The sequence below is a fragment of the Bemisia tabaci genome, unplaced genomic scaffold (genome assembly GCF_918797505.1).
Source record: "Bemisia tabaci unplaced genomic scaffold, PGI_BMITA_v3".
Taxonomy (NCBI): domain Eukaryota; kingdom Metazoa; phylum Arthropoda; class Insecta; order Hemiptera; family Aleyrodidae; genus Bemisia; species Bemisia tabaci.
Window position 1 is genome coordinate 167,747 of NW_027311736.1, and position 16,310 is coordinate 184,056.

Here is a 16,310-nt window from a genome sequence, read left to right on the forward strand (position 1 = left end):
ACTCAGGAGAAAAAAAATTATGAAATATGAGAGAGAGTAAGGCAACATGAAATACAGTTAGACTGATTTTGATTGGATATGTCCATCTGATCAACTATAGATTTCCGGAAAAATTTCTGAATGGACCTTGTTCCTGATCTTCGAGTGTTTTTCGTTTGTGGATTAAGTGGCATCAAGTTGGAACGAGCAAGGAAGGTTCCAAATTTTATTCTCAGAAATAAATCTCTATGCACCAAAATAAAGTTCAATCCATTTTTCCATCTCCAAAAATTATTTCTCGATAAGGGATTGTTAACCAGAGGAAATTAAATTTACTGTCTAACTCAGAAGTATTCTTCACTCAGTTTCTTGAAACATTTGAAATTGATCCTTCCCTTTGAATTTGGTTTATGACAATTGATGATCATAATACTTTACTTTACGGATAAAAAACCCTACTCTTTGAGCTGCCTGCTAAGGCATCGCTTCAAGAGTTGCCGTTCCTCACGAAAAAGTTCAATTCAAGATTCGGAAAGCAAATCTTGAGAACTTCATAAACTTGGCGACGCTGATTGCATCATAGTGCGCCAACTTTTCACCAAAGACATGTTTTCTTCCTGGACGAGTGACAGAAGAGTGTGAAAGTTTTCCTGTCTGTCTACGCTACGCCGCTTTAGAGCTATTAGCGAACTTCCCGAAGCACCTACAACCAGGGCTGAGGAGAAACTTCCACGCTTGTTAGTGATATTGATATGTCGAGACGTTCTGGGTTCGAGTGCAGAACTCTTTCTTTGTATGGGTGCGGGTGTGTGTATGTGGTAGTGTTATGCCCTCGTATGAACTATGCCTCAGCGAATATTTTTGTCTCGCATTGCTACTTATTCCAGAAAGGCTTTACTCATGAGAGTTGTTTAAGCTCAAATACGCACTTATCTAGGCCAGACTCATATAGGTTAAGCAAAAAAATAAATTAAGCAATTCCCCTGTGGGAGTGAGTCCATCTATCTTTCGACTAATTACACTGCCTTTATTTTATAAATAGTCTGTGTAAATCTACACATTCTGACGTCACTGACTCACTAAGAGAAACAAGAGACCCTCCACTGGCCTCTTGGCGACAGGTGGAAGCTTTCACCTTCGGGAATTCAATATTTCCTTATGGACAATTGGATTACATTTTGCAATAAGGAACCACTATCTTTGGCTCCTCCATAAAATCACTTTTCTCCATAGGGAAACCAATGGGATTTATGTTCTTTCTAAAACGAGCCAGAAATTGTGGTTCCCTATTGCAAAATGTGGTCCAACTATAAGGGAGCTGAGTGTTTCATTACGGACAACTATAAGGGCCCTGAGAATATGCAATGGATCACTTGACAAGATGCAATTTTGAGCATTCTGATACATATTTTTAACCAAAATTACACATAGAATACGATTCGCGCCACGAAAATTGCTAAAAATAACCCTCAACCAATATATTAATGTTTCTTGACAAGTAAATTTAAACTTTCCGCTCATGAAAACACAATGGTCTATATGAGTCAAATCGCACAATAAACGTCGCCATAAAGGTCTCTTGGTATGAAACTATGGCAACCTTAATCTTGACGCTCTAGCTCAGATATTACAAGTTGTTTACGCGCTTTAAAAACACGTGGTGGGAAAGGAATAATGGTCAATTGAGAAAACTGCCAAAACCGTCGTGGTGCGCGACTTGACTCAAGTAGATTATTGCGTTTCTTGACCGGACAATTCAAACTTCCCGTAACCAATGTAAACTAAAAACGTTAATATCTCACTGAAAGAAAAAATGTCGGCCGTGGGAGCCGCAATTACGGTCTATATAGACATACCGTCCGTTCCGGGCTCAAAGGCCGAAAATTCCGGCTGCTGGAGCCGTAGCTTCGGCTTCTGAACCCGGAACAATCGAAGCTACGCCTCCAGCAATCGGAATTTTCGGCCTTTGAGCCCGGAACGGACGTTATGTCTAAATAGCCCGTAATTGCGGCTCCCACGGCCGGAGTTTTTTTTTCAGTGCTTATATTTAGAAGTTGATTTCAGTAATTTTCGATGCGAAATCATGTTCTACATGTAGTTCTGGTCAAGAAACATGTATCAAAATGCTGAGATTCCTACCTTGTCTGGTGATTCAATGTGGGCGTTATTTTCTCGAGAAAATCCGGGGAATCGTCCGTGGAAGAGGTTAGGGGGAGAAAGGGAGCGGGGGGCGGTCACTGCGGGATAGGCCGGAGTGCTGCGGCAATTACCGCACGGTGAAATATTAAAGTGGATGTCTGCCGAGGGCGCAATGTAAAACAGGGGCTTGGGGCCGCCAGGCTCGGCTCGTAATAAATTCGCGAAGAAATTAATCGGGCGTCGTGATGAAGCCGTCTGATGAAGCACTTAAGCACCCGTGTAAATTAAAATACGCCGCGTAAATGGCGTTAATAGCGCCCGGTGATTTATCTTTTGTGGCCCACTCAACGATTTTCGACCCAATTTCGGCGCGCCGTTGCCAAGCCCTACCGATGATGACCCCCCGATAAATTTCACAAAAATTTGTGATTCGTGAGGCCCTTGCACAGGGTGGCGAAGTCTCACGAAAAATAGAGTCTTGAGATTTCCAGTGAAATGTTTCATGGAATTTCAGAAATTTATGACGGATATTGAAAAGTACCGGTTCCTTTTCATGTTTCGCAAAATGTAAAAATTGTGGCTTTCTCCTAATTTTTCTGTTTGACCCCCCGAAAAATTTCACAAAAATTTGTGATTCGCAAGGCCCTTGCACAGAGTGGCAAAGTCTCACGAAAAATTAAGTCTTGAAATTTCCAGTGAAATGTTTCATGGAATTTCAGAAATTTATGACATATATTTAAAAATACCGGTTCCTTTTCATGTTTCGCAAAATGTGAACATTGTGGCTATCTCCTAATTTTTGTGTTTGAGTGCAGGTTGCATACCCTAGCCTCCTGAAAAATTATGAAATATTTCACGGAAATGTCCAATCTTTCATCTTTTTCTTGCATTTCATGCCACCCTGCATTTGCATGCCTCGGGGATCCGATATCTAAATATTTTATCCGCTGAGTAATTAGGTTCATAGAATGCGTTACGCTCTAGGAAGGATAAGTATTCGACTGCGGGTGTAAACATATTGCTGCTGGTAGGATTGTAGGCGCGTCACACTACGAAGATGACTCCACATCATTCCCTTCTCTGGCTCGCGCGACGCACAATGGATCGCGTCAATAAAAGAGGTCAGACAAAATTTTGAAACTTAAAACGCTTATAACTCCACTTAAACAAAATTTTGAAGTTCTAAAAGTGGTTCCATTGTTTTTCTCGTGAAATTTTCGACTGGAGGCCTTCCTTGGAGTTTAAAATATGACGAAATAAACATAGAAATTTACAGTTTTAGTCAAAAATGTCATGTCCGACCTCTCCGATTGACTCGCTCCACCGTGTGACGTTAAAATCACCGTAAAACTAGGACCACGCATCAGTAGTCTTCACTCTTTGCTCAGTTTTTACGATAATTAAAGGGGAAATACTACAAAAATTCAGAAACTCAGATGATGTTACATTTTTTCCTGATTTGAAAAAAAATAGATTAGAACGATCGAAAATATTGCGTCAAAATTCTCTTGATATATTTGAAATCATTTAGGAAAATTCGCGGAAACTCTTTAGAAAAACTATGTGTAAAAATTACACACACGGCTATCAAAAATAAAACATTTGCATCGGTGCATAACGTTGCAATCCGAGATAAAGGAGTCCAGTCATCTCCGCAGAGTGACGCGCCTTCAATCCGGCTAGTGGCAATATGCCTACACCCGTGGTCGAATAGTTATCTCAAATAACCCTTGCATTGCATTTGGTGCGATGCGAGAAGTATTCATGCAGGCTTGTAGGCGCTTATATGCGTTTGACGCCGACCGCTCTGTTTGGCGCAATGCGTCGCGGTTGCGTTATGAGCGTCGTTTAAATCAATGATTCGTAACGCCAGCGTTAGCGCTTGGCGCCGATTTTTCGAAAATCGAAAATGAAAAATTATCCACGCGGGGTGGCAATTCTTCATCGAAAATGTATCACAAATCGCTAAAAGACGGGGAGGTTGAACTGAGCGTCACGTAATTTTTAAGGGGTGAAACGGTTTCGAGCGCGGAGGGAGGGGTGGGTCTCTATCGGAACTACGAGGCTGCAGCCACGGCAACTCTGCGAATGTATTCGCTCTCTCCTTCTTTCAGCATGGAGAGTCTAATTTCAGATAAAGAAGGGTTACCCTTGAAAAGTGTATTCAGTCGGCTGTATCTCTTGCTTGCAAGGGCCCACTTTATTCAGGTAATGATGGTCTAGCCGTCTTTTGCGGAAAAATTAAAATTGTTACATTTTTGAATTGTTGCAGATACCCCAATCGAGGGAGAGGAAACCGGTCTGCCGTGCATAGTGTACATCCACGGAGAGTCGTACGAGTGGAACTCCGGAAACCCGTACGACGGAAGTTCTCTGGCAAGCTACGGCAACCTCATCGTCGTTACCCTTAATTTTAGACTAGGAATATTAGGTAAGCTCCACAATCATGATATTATACTTTAAACTTCACTGGTAAAAAAAAACCTCTTGGTTCAAGAATGCAGTTTCTTGTCGCCGGATTTAAGAGTCTGGACTCTTCTTTCAATGCAAAATCCGCTTGAAACAAGAGTTCAAGACTCTTCAATTCGGCGACAAGAAACTGCACTCTTAAGTCAATGCAATGCGGCATTGATCCAAGAGGTTTTTTTTTTACCAGTGATAGAATAATTTTGAAAACAGAGTTTTTGAGTCATTTTTGGTGAATGTGTAGCAGGGAATGGGTCAGTTGCGCTGGTCTTAGAATTATGTTTTGATGCTGATTCTTGTCAATCAGCGAAAAATATTAAAATCTGTCCAAACAGCAACTTCCTACGTTCAAAATCAACCGAATTATCGCGATTTGAAAAATTCGGTTTGAGACGTCATCCACCGTGGTAGTGACGCCCTTGGTTTCTTCAACCTTGCTTTCATCTGAGTTTCACGTCGAGTAATCAGTGCAAATGTCTGTTTCCCTGACGGATGAAAGCAAGGTGAAAGAAACCAAGGGTGTCACCACCGCAGTGGATGACGTCATAAACCGAATTTGTCAAATCGCGATATGTTGGTTAATATTCAATGTAGAAAGTTGCTGTTTGGACGGATCTTCAGCAAATCTACACGAATCAAGCATCAAAACACGATTCTGTGACCGGCACTACTAACCCATCAGCAACTGCCGATTATTCGCAAGCGGCTTACTTACATATTGTCAAGGCAAATTGCGATGATCTGCACTAGTATAATACGAGGGTTTCATTTATAAATGCCTCTGAAAGCACAAAATTGACTTAGAGTGCCTTCATTTTACCGTGATACATTACGCTTTGTCACGCAGTTAGTTTAGTTGCCTGTCCGGGCGGAGCCCAACTGAGGTCACTGGTTTCACTACACGCAGCATGCAATCACTACCATGCACTTAAAGACAAGAGAAATCTCATTCGAATCAAGTAAAAATAATTAGTACTAACTTCTAACTCATCCTCTCTGAATTTTACGGTTTAATTAACTGAAAAGTTGTGATTAGCTGGCGATAGCTAATTTTCTATAACATATCGATGGGCAAATTTCGAAGTCACATATCACAGTTTGTTACGGTGTAGACTTCCTGTCATGCTATATTTTATTTATTTGTTTGGAAAACTGCCCGGCGTAATTTTTTTTTTTTTTGAACATTTTAAAACAGTTTTAAATTTTTTCTCTGTGTTAGCAGATTATTATAAATAAATTTCAATCCATAAATTTGGCTTGTTTCCTTTCGATAATATCGAGCATGAGTGAAAATTTTAGAGCGTTGAATTAGAAATACAGGGTTTTACTTTTAAGCCATCAATATATGGCATCGCACACTAATAGTTTAAAAAGCATTGCCCAGGTGTACATGGTCAATCGTTGTATCTCACATTGCAATACTAAGATTTTTCTTATTTTTAACTACAACCTCATCATTGTGTAAGTATGAAAATCCTATGCGGAATTTTCGATGATAGAATGATATTTTCAGTGAAATAAATACCAGTGAGATGATTTGTGAAATTATTAAGAGAGGAAGTCTTGAAACAAACAAAAAAAAACCCTTAACAATGCCTGATTTCTTTCTACCTTCCGTTAAAAGTGCTTGAAGACTTAAATGTATTTGTTTTCAACACGTGTCTTATTTTGTCTCCTTTTCCATGTTTGTGTACGTTTCTTTCCCTGAGTGCAATATTGCCATTGCATTCTTCTTATGAGTATTAATTTTGTACGTGAACATGCCTCTCCTTCGATGGATTAGTGGAATCTTCGCAAAAAAATTAATGGTTCCTCATCTCCACGTTGAGGAAAAATATACCTTACCTGACTTTCCTCATTTTAGGATGTAGAAATAGCAAATGATTGGTCAAATCTAAACGGACGCCACGTTGTATTTGAGGATGTAGCTGTAATTGTGTTCATTCTTGATGTAAGTTATGATATACACTCAAGTTTTCAAGCAAGTTTTCAAGACAACCAGCAAAGAACTTTCAAACACAAGCACTGAGGACACTCATCTGAAGATATTTGTTTACTAAACCTCACAACGAAGTCAGTACATCAGTAAATACCTAAAATGTAACCTTGACACGGAAGAAATCTTCTTTCCTTAGACATATGAAGTTTCGCCGATTCGAATACTGAAGTCTTGAACAGTTTTATCGTAGTTTTGTCGAAGATTTTTATCTCAAAATGGAATTTATTAAATTGTGCATACTTTTTTACACAATGCGCGTCTCAACTTCTGAAAAAGCATCCCTTTTTGATAATCATACAGACTATGAGACTTTTTTGTCTAACGTATGCATCCACTCAGTAATCCGCTCCAAAATGGACCTCTTTTACGTGATCAACTTGAACCAAAATATTAACCACGCCCGGCTCATCCGCAACCTTCACGACAACGACATAGCCACAGTCACAGTAGACCGCCCCCACAAATTCCATACCTGCGTCGGAAACGAGTACGTGAAAAACATACTTTTCATCCTGAACGACTGTAGCGACGTACTCAATTTCATGTTCGGCTCCATGATCAACCACTTCAAGAACGTAAGTGAACCCCGTTCACGTCGATCATAGTTTTAACGACTCTCGTCCCTTAGACGAACGCATTCTTCCTAACGTTTGCCTTGGTCTTGGCACGCTCACCTTGAGGGACAGAAATAGGGCTTGCGACATGAATATCACTTCATTACGGGAAAGTTTCCTAGACGGCGCTCCCTTGGCCACTGGCCTTTATTGGCTCATCAGGGGCAATGTGTACGATGAAGTTTGGAACCCGGATAACTTCCTCATCTTCGCCACCGGCGAGGCCTCGGGGTCCAACTGCGATATCCGTTTCGCGCTGCGACTCGCATGGCGCGTGTACAAAGGTCGCCGAACAGTGATCTGCGCGGGAGCGACCTTAGGGTGCGTCAAAAAAAATGAAAGTCTGAAATGTTCCGCTCCCCAGGCGGCAATCGATGACGTTTGGTAAAAAAACATGTTTGCCAAAATTTGGGCCAATTTCAACCATTTTAAATGGTGCCAAAGGTCAATTTTGTGATGAAATTATGATATTTTGGTTTAGACCTCGATTTCGTACAAAAAACTCGATTTTACGCTGAAATCGTGCGTTTACGAGAAAAATGCCAAAGAACTCGACTTATAGAGGATGAAATTTTACACTAGGGGGACGTCTTTGTAACCGATAAAAATCAAATTGAACTAGAAAAACTCAACTCGGTATTTATTTTTTTGGTCCTCAGAATTTCCGAGGTCTTACAAAGTAGAGGTTTAAAAGACTAATTTTTCACGAAAATGAGTCGAAAGAGGGTCTAAGTGAACTGTAGGCAAGTGTTGAGGATGCAAATGTCATCAGAACTTCCTCAGTTTCAAAAAAAGTTCCAACAATTTTGCACAATCCTCCAAAAAGTGTACGGCTCGAGAAGGAGGATCGTGCTATAATAGTAAGGGGAAAGTGCGGTTTGACCGGGAAAAATTGCGTAACAAACTTTCCCTATGTAATCGTCATCAATAGGTCCCCCTGAACAACTTCCTAAAAGTTAAAAATGGCCCGACCCCGGAACACCCCTCAAAAAAGTTAAAATTGAAAATGGCGGCCGTAATAAGAGGGTCCGGGAAATCGGTATTTTAAAATGCTCATTCTGTCTCATCATGTTAGGTATCATTTCCTATGTAATTTTGGTCGTAAATTTCATTAAGGAATTCCACAAGGTCCTCCGGCCAAAGAAGGCGCTCCAAATCAAAGATGGCGGCCAAATGTGAAAGGCAGGAGGTTGCATTGTTTTAAATATTCACCGAAGGAACAAGGAATGTGAAGTGTCATTATTTTCATGTATTTATGGCCAAGAAACTTAAATTTGATGTTATAAACGTATTTAATAAAGGAAATTAAAGGAAACATACAACTACCGAGAGAGACGTAAGTTCAGAAGGGGCCTTGCGTAATTCATTTATGAAATCTACGACCAAAATTACATAGGAAATGATACCTAACATGATGAGACAGAATGAGCATTTTAAAATACCGATTTCCCGGACCCTCTTATTACGGCCGCCATTTTCAATTTTAACTTTTTTGAGGACTGTTCCGGGGTCGGGCCATTTTTAACTTTTAGGAAGTTGTTCAGGGGGACCTACTGATGACGATTACATAGGGAAAGTTTGTTACGCAATTTTTCCCGGTCAAACCGCACTTTCCCCTTACTATTATAGCACGATCCTCCTTCTCGAGCCGTACACTTTTTGGAGGATTGTGCAAAATTGTTGGAACTTTTTTTGAAACTGAGGAAGTTCTGATGACATTTGCATCCTCAACACTTGCCTACAGTTCACTTAGACCCTCTTTCGACTAATTTTCGTGAAAAATTAGTCTTTTAAACCTCTACTTTGTAAGACCTCGGAAATTCTGAGGACCAAAAAAATAAATACCGAGTTGAGTTTTTCTAGTTCAATTTGATTTTTATCGGTTACAAAGACGTCCCCCTAGTGTAAAATTTCATCCTCTACAAGTCGAGTTCTTTGGCATTTTTCTCGTAAACGCACGATTTCAGCGTAAAATCGAGTTTTTTGTACGAAATCGAGGTCTAAACCAAAATATCATAATTTCATCACAAAATTGACCTTTGGCACCATTTAAAATGGTTGAAATTGGCCCAAATTTTGGCAAACATGTTTTTTTACCAAACGTCATCGATTGCCGCCTGGGGAGCGGAACATTTCAGACTTTCATTTTTTTTGACGCACCCTAGGCGACCTGCTACCGCTACGACGCCTTCTTCGACCGGATGGAGTACTTCACCGGCGCCTCCGGGGAGAACTACTTCGACTTCTCCTGGCGCAACATGAACGGCGCCCCACTCGTCAGCTACATCCTGGACAGCAACGCGAATGTCCTCGAGATCCGGACCGGCTACGCCTTGTGGTCGAACATTATCTTTTACGTTCTGGGGGACTTCGCGAAGCACCGCTCTGCAGTGGACGTCGTGATCAGCGTGCCTGACTTCGACATCATGCCTGACACCGGTCTGGCGCTGTGGTCTGACGCCAGTCTCATCCTCACCGAGATGAACGCTCGTTTGAGGTGGGACGACGTCAAGTTCAGACCCACCGTCGCCACCGACCACGGGTCCGTGTGCATCTTCGTCCCGCGGCGCGGGTTCAAGCCGCCCTACCTGGCCGTCCTCAAGAGCTTCAGTCCCACCGTCTGGGTCTGCATCCTGGTCACAATTGCCGTCTCTTTGACCGTTCATCACTATCATACGTCGCTACAACTGCGACAACCGAGACTGTACACAGAAGCGGAGCTCACCCAGTATGAGAATCTGTCTAGCTTCCTCACCATTTACCGGTACTTTTTGGGCGTGGCGCAGCCACGCCTCCTCCTGGGAAGGCCGACATCCGGGAAGATCCTATTCTGTGTCTTCATCTTCTCGGCTTTGATACTGACGACTCTTCTTCAGAGTAGAATGGTGACGCTGACCAGTCATCAGCCTCGCTTTGCAGACGTCGACACGATGGAGGATCTGAAGGACAGCGGTCATCTGGTGCAAACGGCCCAAAGGAGCCAGGACTTTAGGTTCCTCACCGCGGATGCCACTTTCAACTGGCTCTTAGAACGCCTCAGTGATAGCTTTTACTTCTCCTCCGAAGTTCTATCCTCTGAATGGATCTACAACATCAACTATACCCTTGGTTACTCCCACCCTTTGAACAACAAGACAGTCGAGCTTATCCGACTGTCAAAGTCCTCCGCAGTGAAAAATATAAGGGCGGCGATGAAATCGGATGCCTTTGCGTCGATCCGGCCGTCCCAGATGGAAGGCCGCAGGTGGTTCTTTCCCGTCGATATGGAGGAATACTGCGAGTACCACTGCATAGAGGAGTGTCTGATCACGTATCCTCATTTGTATCTCGCGCCGAGTCATACGTTCGCTTTTGCCGAGTTCAACGCCTTCCTCAACAAGTACTTCGAGGCCGGGATACTGGTTAACTTTAAACGGAATTTCTTGAGAGATTTCGACGCCGACCTGCCGAGTATCTCGATCGAGGATAGCGCGTATTGGAGACCATCCTCCATCAAGGACATTCAGATCGCGCTCATTTGCTTCATCGGAGGGCTGCTACTTAGTTCGGTCGTCTTTTTATGTGAAATTGCATTGAAGTTTTAAAACACTAGGAAGAGGAAGGATCTCTTTTTGTAAGATCATCACTTTTCTAGAGTTCATGGCACTTTGAAAGTTCCTGAATGCACGGTCCTCACGCAAAAAAATCGATCGCTGATTTAACGATTAAATGGTTGAAGAATATGTCCGATATGTTTCAAATTTTACATAAGAGAAAGCTAATTGGACGTATTTCTGTCAAACGTAACTGAGCGCCAATTTGAGATCCTTTTCAGGAATTTAGAATGCCGGATAGCTCGTTCTGTCAAACGGAACTAAGCGCCATGGAAAAGCGTTGCGAGTATAGGACGGAATGAGCCCGACGCCCGGTTTCACCGCCAATCCAAGCCCCCCTCTACCCTTCTCCCCCTGTGGCGCTTAGTTCTGTTTGATAGAAATACGTCCAATTCAACCTCGGGGGTGGTTAAATCAGCATTTTTTTCACGTAAAATCTACATTAAGACATGTCGGACACTTTTTTAAACTACATAGTTGTTCATATCAGCAAGTTCATTTTTTTTTTCGTGCTTTTTTCTACGCTAGTCATATAATGTTTTGTAATTTACGAAGTGCAATTCTCTTGTTTACTCTAATTTATGCAGGAAAACTTGGCTAATGATGAGACCCCGATTTTAACTATTACTAACCTCCCTCATTTTGCATTCATGCGGTCTCGCGATAGCAGAACAAGAAGTGCTTTGATCTGACAATTCATTCCAATCGGAATAGCGCCAAATCCGAAGTTTTGTCATCGACAATCTAAAACGATGTTGCCACTTTGTGGAGAGTCTCGGGTTTCCCAACACGTAAAAATTAAGACATTTTCTGGGCAAATAAGCCGTAGTTACTACGCGGTCTAACATTCAACACTTTAATGCACCTAGTTTTTCTAAGAGCTGATTTAATTTATTATGCTTCTATGGACAGTACGATATTTGGTCTTACAGTGCTACAATTATTTTGCGATATTTATTATCATATTCATACAATTATTGTACAACTGTGCTAGGAGATAAGCAAGTTTCATCTCTATCTTTTAATTTAGTTGTCTACGTTTAAGCACCGTTCCTTAGAACCGTGTTTTCTATTTTTTTGTTGTTGATGTCAGAGAAAAATATCAAAATGAAGCATTTCTTCTATAATTGAACGGCTTAATTGTCTGCTCTCTCATAGCAAAAACTGTTGCGAACCTTTATGATTGCTTTAAGAAATGCCCTAATCTGTCGGATGCTCAAGTCTGCTGTTTTCCCGCACCACACCGTAGATTTTGATTTCCAAGGAACAGCAAGGGAAAGCCTCTCTCAGATTCATTTCATTCATCTTTATTTCCGTGTAAAGATGCTCAGTTACTACTACGTATATGTCGCAGGCAAATAGCAAAATTAGGCATTTTGTAGAATGTCTAGGCAAATAGTCAAATATTCTAACTTAGATTGAAATTCTGATTATTTTCCTAATTTCAGACAGGATAATTAATTTCTCCTGTAAGGAAAAATTCTCAGTAAAAATTTGCATCACACAGTACTTAATTTAGCAAAGAATTCTTTTGAATTGTTTTATTGAATAGATCCGAGAAATTTTTGGAACTTTAACTCTATTTTTGAGGCTTCTATGCTGAAAATTTTAGAAAATACTCTGTGAATAAACACAGTGTTTTTCGATAATTAAGAGAGATAATCATCCTCAACGAAGGTCTTTTCCCACCATCCAGAATTTCTGGGGGGGGGGGGGGCAGCAGATGATACTATGTTCAATTCTAGGGGGGCCAGCCGCCAGCCCCCCGGATCCCCCCTTCGTAAGCCCACGGAAATGAGAGATATTGAAACATGGTGTTCTAGAAAAGACAGGACGTTGGGACGTTTTCTATAAGTTATCGCGAATGTTGACCGAGCGCAAAGCCCCCACAAACGGTGCTTGGGCGCGGCGCACAGTGGACCGAGTTAATTAGAGAGGATGGACATGGCATTGTTCACTAAAACCGTACATTTTGATGTTTATTTCGTCACATTTTAAATTTCAAGGGGTGCCCCCAGAAGAAAATTTTACGAGGAAACCAATGGAACCACTTTTAGAACTTCAAAGTTTGTATAAACGGAGTTATAAGCGTTTAAAGTTTCCAAATTTTGTCCGACCTTTCCTATTGACTCTGTCCATTGTGCGCCGGGCGGAAAGTTCTGAGGAATCGAGACAAAAGGAAAGCGCTCGACGCCGGCCTATTGTTCGTTTCTTACTCCATTATTTTGCATAAAACTTAGTCCGAAGATGCAGGCGGCGGGCCTTATCGCGATGCCCCTTGATCTTTTTTATTATATTATTGGCGAGATCCTCCGTTTGTGTCCGCCCGCGCTTGCCACATCTCCGTCGTAACTGTCTCACAGCTTACAGAGCTTTGAGGTAGAGTGGAGTTTAGAGTACCTGTATACGGGAGAGTATTGCCATTTCAATCCTTTTACTGTAGAAAAAAAGTGCCGCTCTCTGATTGGTCGGCTATCATGGAGCCCCAAAGTTGGACCAATGTAAATAAACCCCAGCCTTTCGCTCCTAGTTTGGCCCAAAGTAATCAAACAAGATGGCGACAAAGTTCTACAAATTTCTAGACGTGATTTTGGATGTGATGGAAATGTTTCAATATCCAACTTCTGAATTCCTTGGACTCCAACTTTGATGGATATTTATGCCAAAAACGTTTGAGTATGATTATCAGTCATTTCTCAGTCGATACTACGTGTTCCTCTGGGTCGGGTTTGTTCACATTGGTCCAACTTTGGACCTTCATGATAGCCTGAAAACTGATGAACCAATCAGAGAGCGGCACAGAGACGGCAATACTCGCTCCCGTATACAGGTACTCTAGTAGAGGGTGGCCAGACATTTAACCCAGTTTTCTTTGATCCAAATTCTTCACTGTCCATTTATACAGTTGGTCAAATAGTTTTTTTTTGTGTGCAATGCTCTATGAACCAATAGTTTACTTAGTTCGGTTATAAGCAATTGAATAGATGCTGAGATTTTGCCAAATAATGGAATGTAACCCTTAGATGTCCAAACCGGTTCAAATTGACCCAAGGATCGCTGAAAACACGTACTTTGCAGGTTCTATGGGGCTGGTACATCCGAACTGAGATATAGGTCTACAAATTTTGTATTGGCAAAAGGTCAAATTGGAAAAAGTACAAAATCAAATATGAACACAACCGAAGATTGGAGATTCGCTTTTGTGTCTGATTTTATTACTTAATCCCTAATCAGAGCGAAAATTCATCGGCAGCGGTTTCAGGGCATTCCGTCAACGATTTTTTTTCCGCACACCTGTTTTGTCCAGTAGTTTACGTCCACGCGTGAAATAAGCAACAGTGACTTGGTCCAAGTCATATTTTAGTCCGTAAGTAAAATTATATTGACAATAATGAAATGAGAAAATTGAGAGACGGCAGAGTTGTTGTGGTAACTCATTTTTTGAATGAAATGTTATTTCCTTCTTTTGATCAATCTTTTTAAATTATCATGGGTGAATATTTGGTTTTATTTCCATCCTTAAAATTTTCGATGAAAAATAAACCTTGTAAGTACTTTTTTTTAAATGAAAATATTACTTTATTTTAAAAACACTTACATTTATAAAACGTGGTTAATATTTGTAAAACCTTTTCCAAGCAATGGCATCGATATTAAAGTCAGTGAGCAGCAGTAGGGTCGAAAGAAACTATGCACAAATGAATAATAGAGGGAAAAAACTGAGAAGCACGTAATCTTCGGTTTTAGCCCATTTGTACATCGATCTTTCAGAGTCAAATACGTCCTATTTTGAGCGTGTGGTTGCGCTCACTGCACCACGCTGCAGCACAGTATAAAAGCACAAAATATGAAAGAAAATATTAATGTGCTTTGAAAATAATTATATACGACAAGGAAACAACCTTAATTTTTACAAAACGCACATTAAATTTTCCTTTCATATATATATTTTTTATCAATTAAGAGTAATCCATGCAAAGTGTGCAAACATATAAAAATCATGAGTTGAAAAACGCTGAATCCGCAAGTTTAAATGATAGGGCCTAGCATAAAGCGGAGTGATGCGACGTGCTGCCCGCACGAAACGCGTACTGGCGCCTACAAACCTAAGCAGATACTTCTCGCATTGCGCAATGCTTGAGGTATCCCTTGGGTTTGTAGGCGAAAATGCAACTATTCCACCACGGTATTGCACGGTATCAAATGTAATTGAAGGCGCACTAACGTACATGGTATTAGGGGGTATTTTTTAACGAGGAACTTTCACTCAAATGTGTGTTCCGTGCTGGCTGGCTAGCCGCGCCGCAGCCCTTCACTATTTCGCAATAGAGGTGTTGTACAGTATTATACGAAATTGAAGGCACTCCAACATACCAACAATAAGAATGACAGGCATCCTTTAAGAGTACGGAACTTTCCTGGCAAAATAAGTCGAGATAAGAGAGATATAGAAACATTTTTGAGTATGCCGTCAAGAAGATTTTATTTTGAATCAAGAAATAAAATAGGTGAACAAAAGCGGGTTTCTGCTTGATGTATGTGACTTTCCTTTTTATAAAAGCATCTTTTCTTCTTTAGGAAAACATTATTTTCTTTATTAACTCATAAGGAAATCTTCTCGGCGGTAAATTTGAGGATATTTCTCCCTAAATTAGATCACTTGATCTTCTAATGAAGTTAAAAATCACACTAAACTTTACTAGACACAGATACTAGGACAGTAAGTTTTTCGACTACCACTCTCTTTTTGTTGTCGTCACTCGATTTAATTTGCGAGGGAACTTCGTGCTTTAGAAAGATGCCATCAATCATGATACGTTGGGGGGCCCTCTCATCTCATATAATACTGTGCAACACCTCCGTGGCGAAATAGTAGCTCGAAGCGCTGCGGCAAACCAGTGTCGAAGCGAAGTTATCGTGCAGAGGAAAAATATGAGATCCTTTAGTTGAGGCAAATCAAAAGGTTTTCCAGTTCAGGTATAAAAATATGGTATTATCTTGAAAGATAATTAAATCCTGTTGCACCAAAGAGGCTTAAAGAGTATTAGTGAATATTCTCTCATGGAATTGACGCTCCCTCATTTTTACAAAAAATCTCAATTATATATTTTTTTCTGTTGGAGCAAACAAACAAAAAAAAACAAGCAAACCCTCATTCTTCCAAGACATTAAACATTCTCATCCAAAAACGTTGTAAGCAATTGTCGTTTGTATTTACATGTGGACCAATTAACTTTGGGTCTCAAGTGGTAAGTGGACCAAAACTCCCCTTCCGAATAAACACGTGGACGTAAACTACTGAAAAAAACAGGTGCTCGGACAAAAAATCGATGACGAAATGTCCTATAACCTCTGCAGCATAAAACGGCAGTGGCGAGGCATGAATGATCGATTATCGATATTTCCCTATTTAAAGCTATGGTATAGAATCGATTATTAAGATGTTAGCTGCGAACACCCTGCTTATCGATCCTTTTCCATAGGTTTAAATGGTAGATCAATCGATATATCGCAAAGCAC

General features: G+C 40.9%; 1 protein-coding gene across 1 annotated transcript in view; it reads left to right on the forward strand.

Annotated features, from left to right (window-relative positions):
• The window catches only part of LOC109031247 (neuroligin-1), a 239,331-nt gene that overhangs the window by 96,440 nt on the left and 126,581 nt on the right, over positions 1-16,310 (forward strand). The window contains exon 2 of the mRNA XM_072305654.1: positions 4,391-4,549. Coding sequence (XP_072161755.1) covers positions 4,391-4,549 — 159 coding nt within the window. The remainder of the gene's footprint in view (positions 1-4,390; positions 4,550-16,310) is intronic.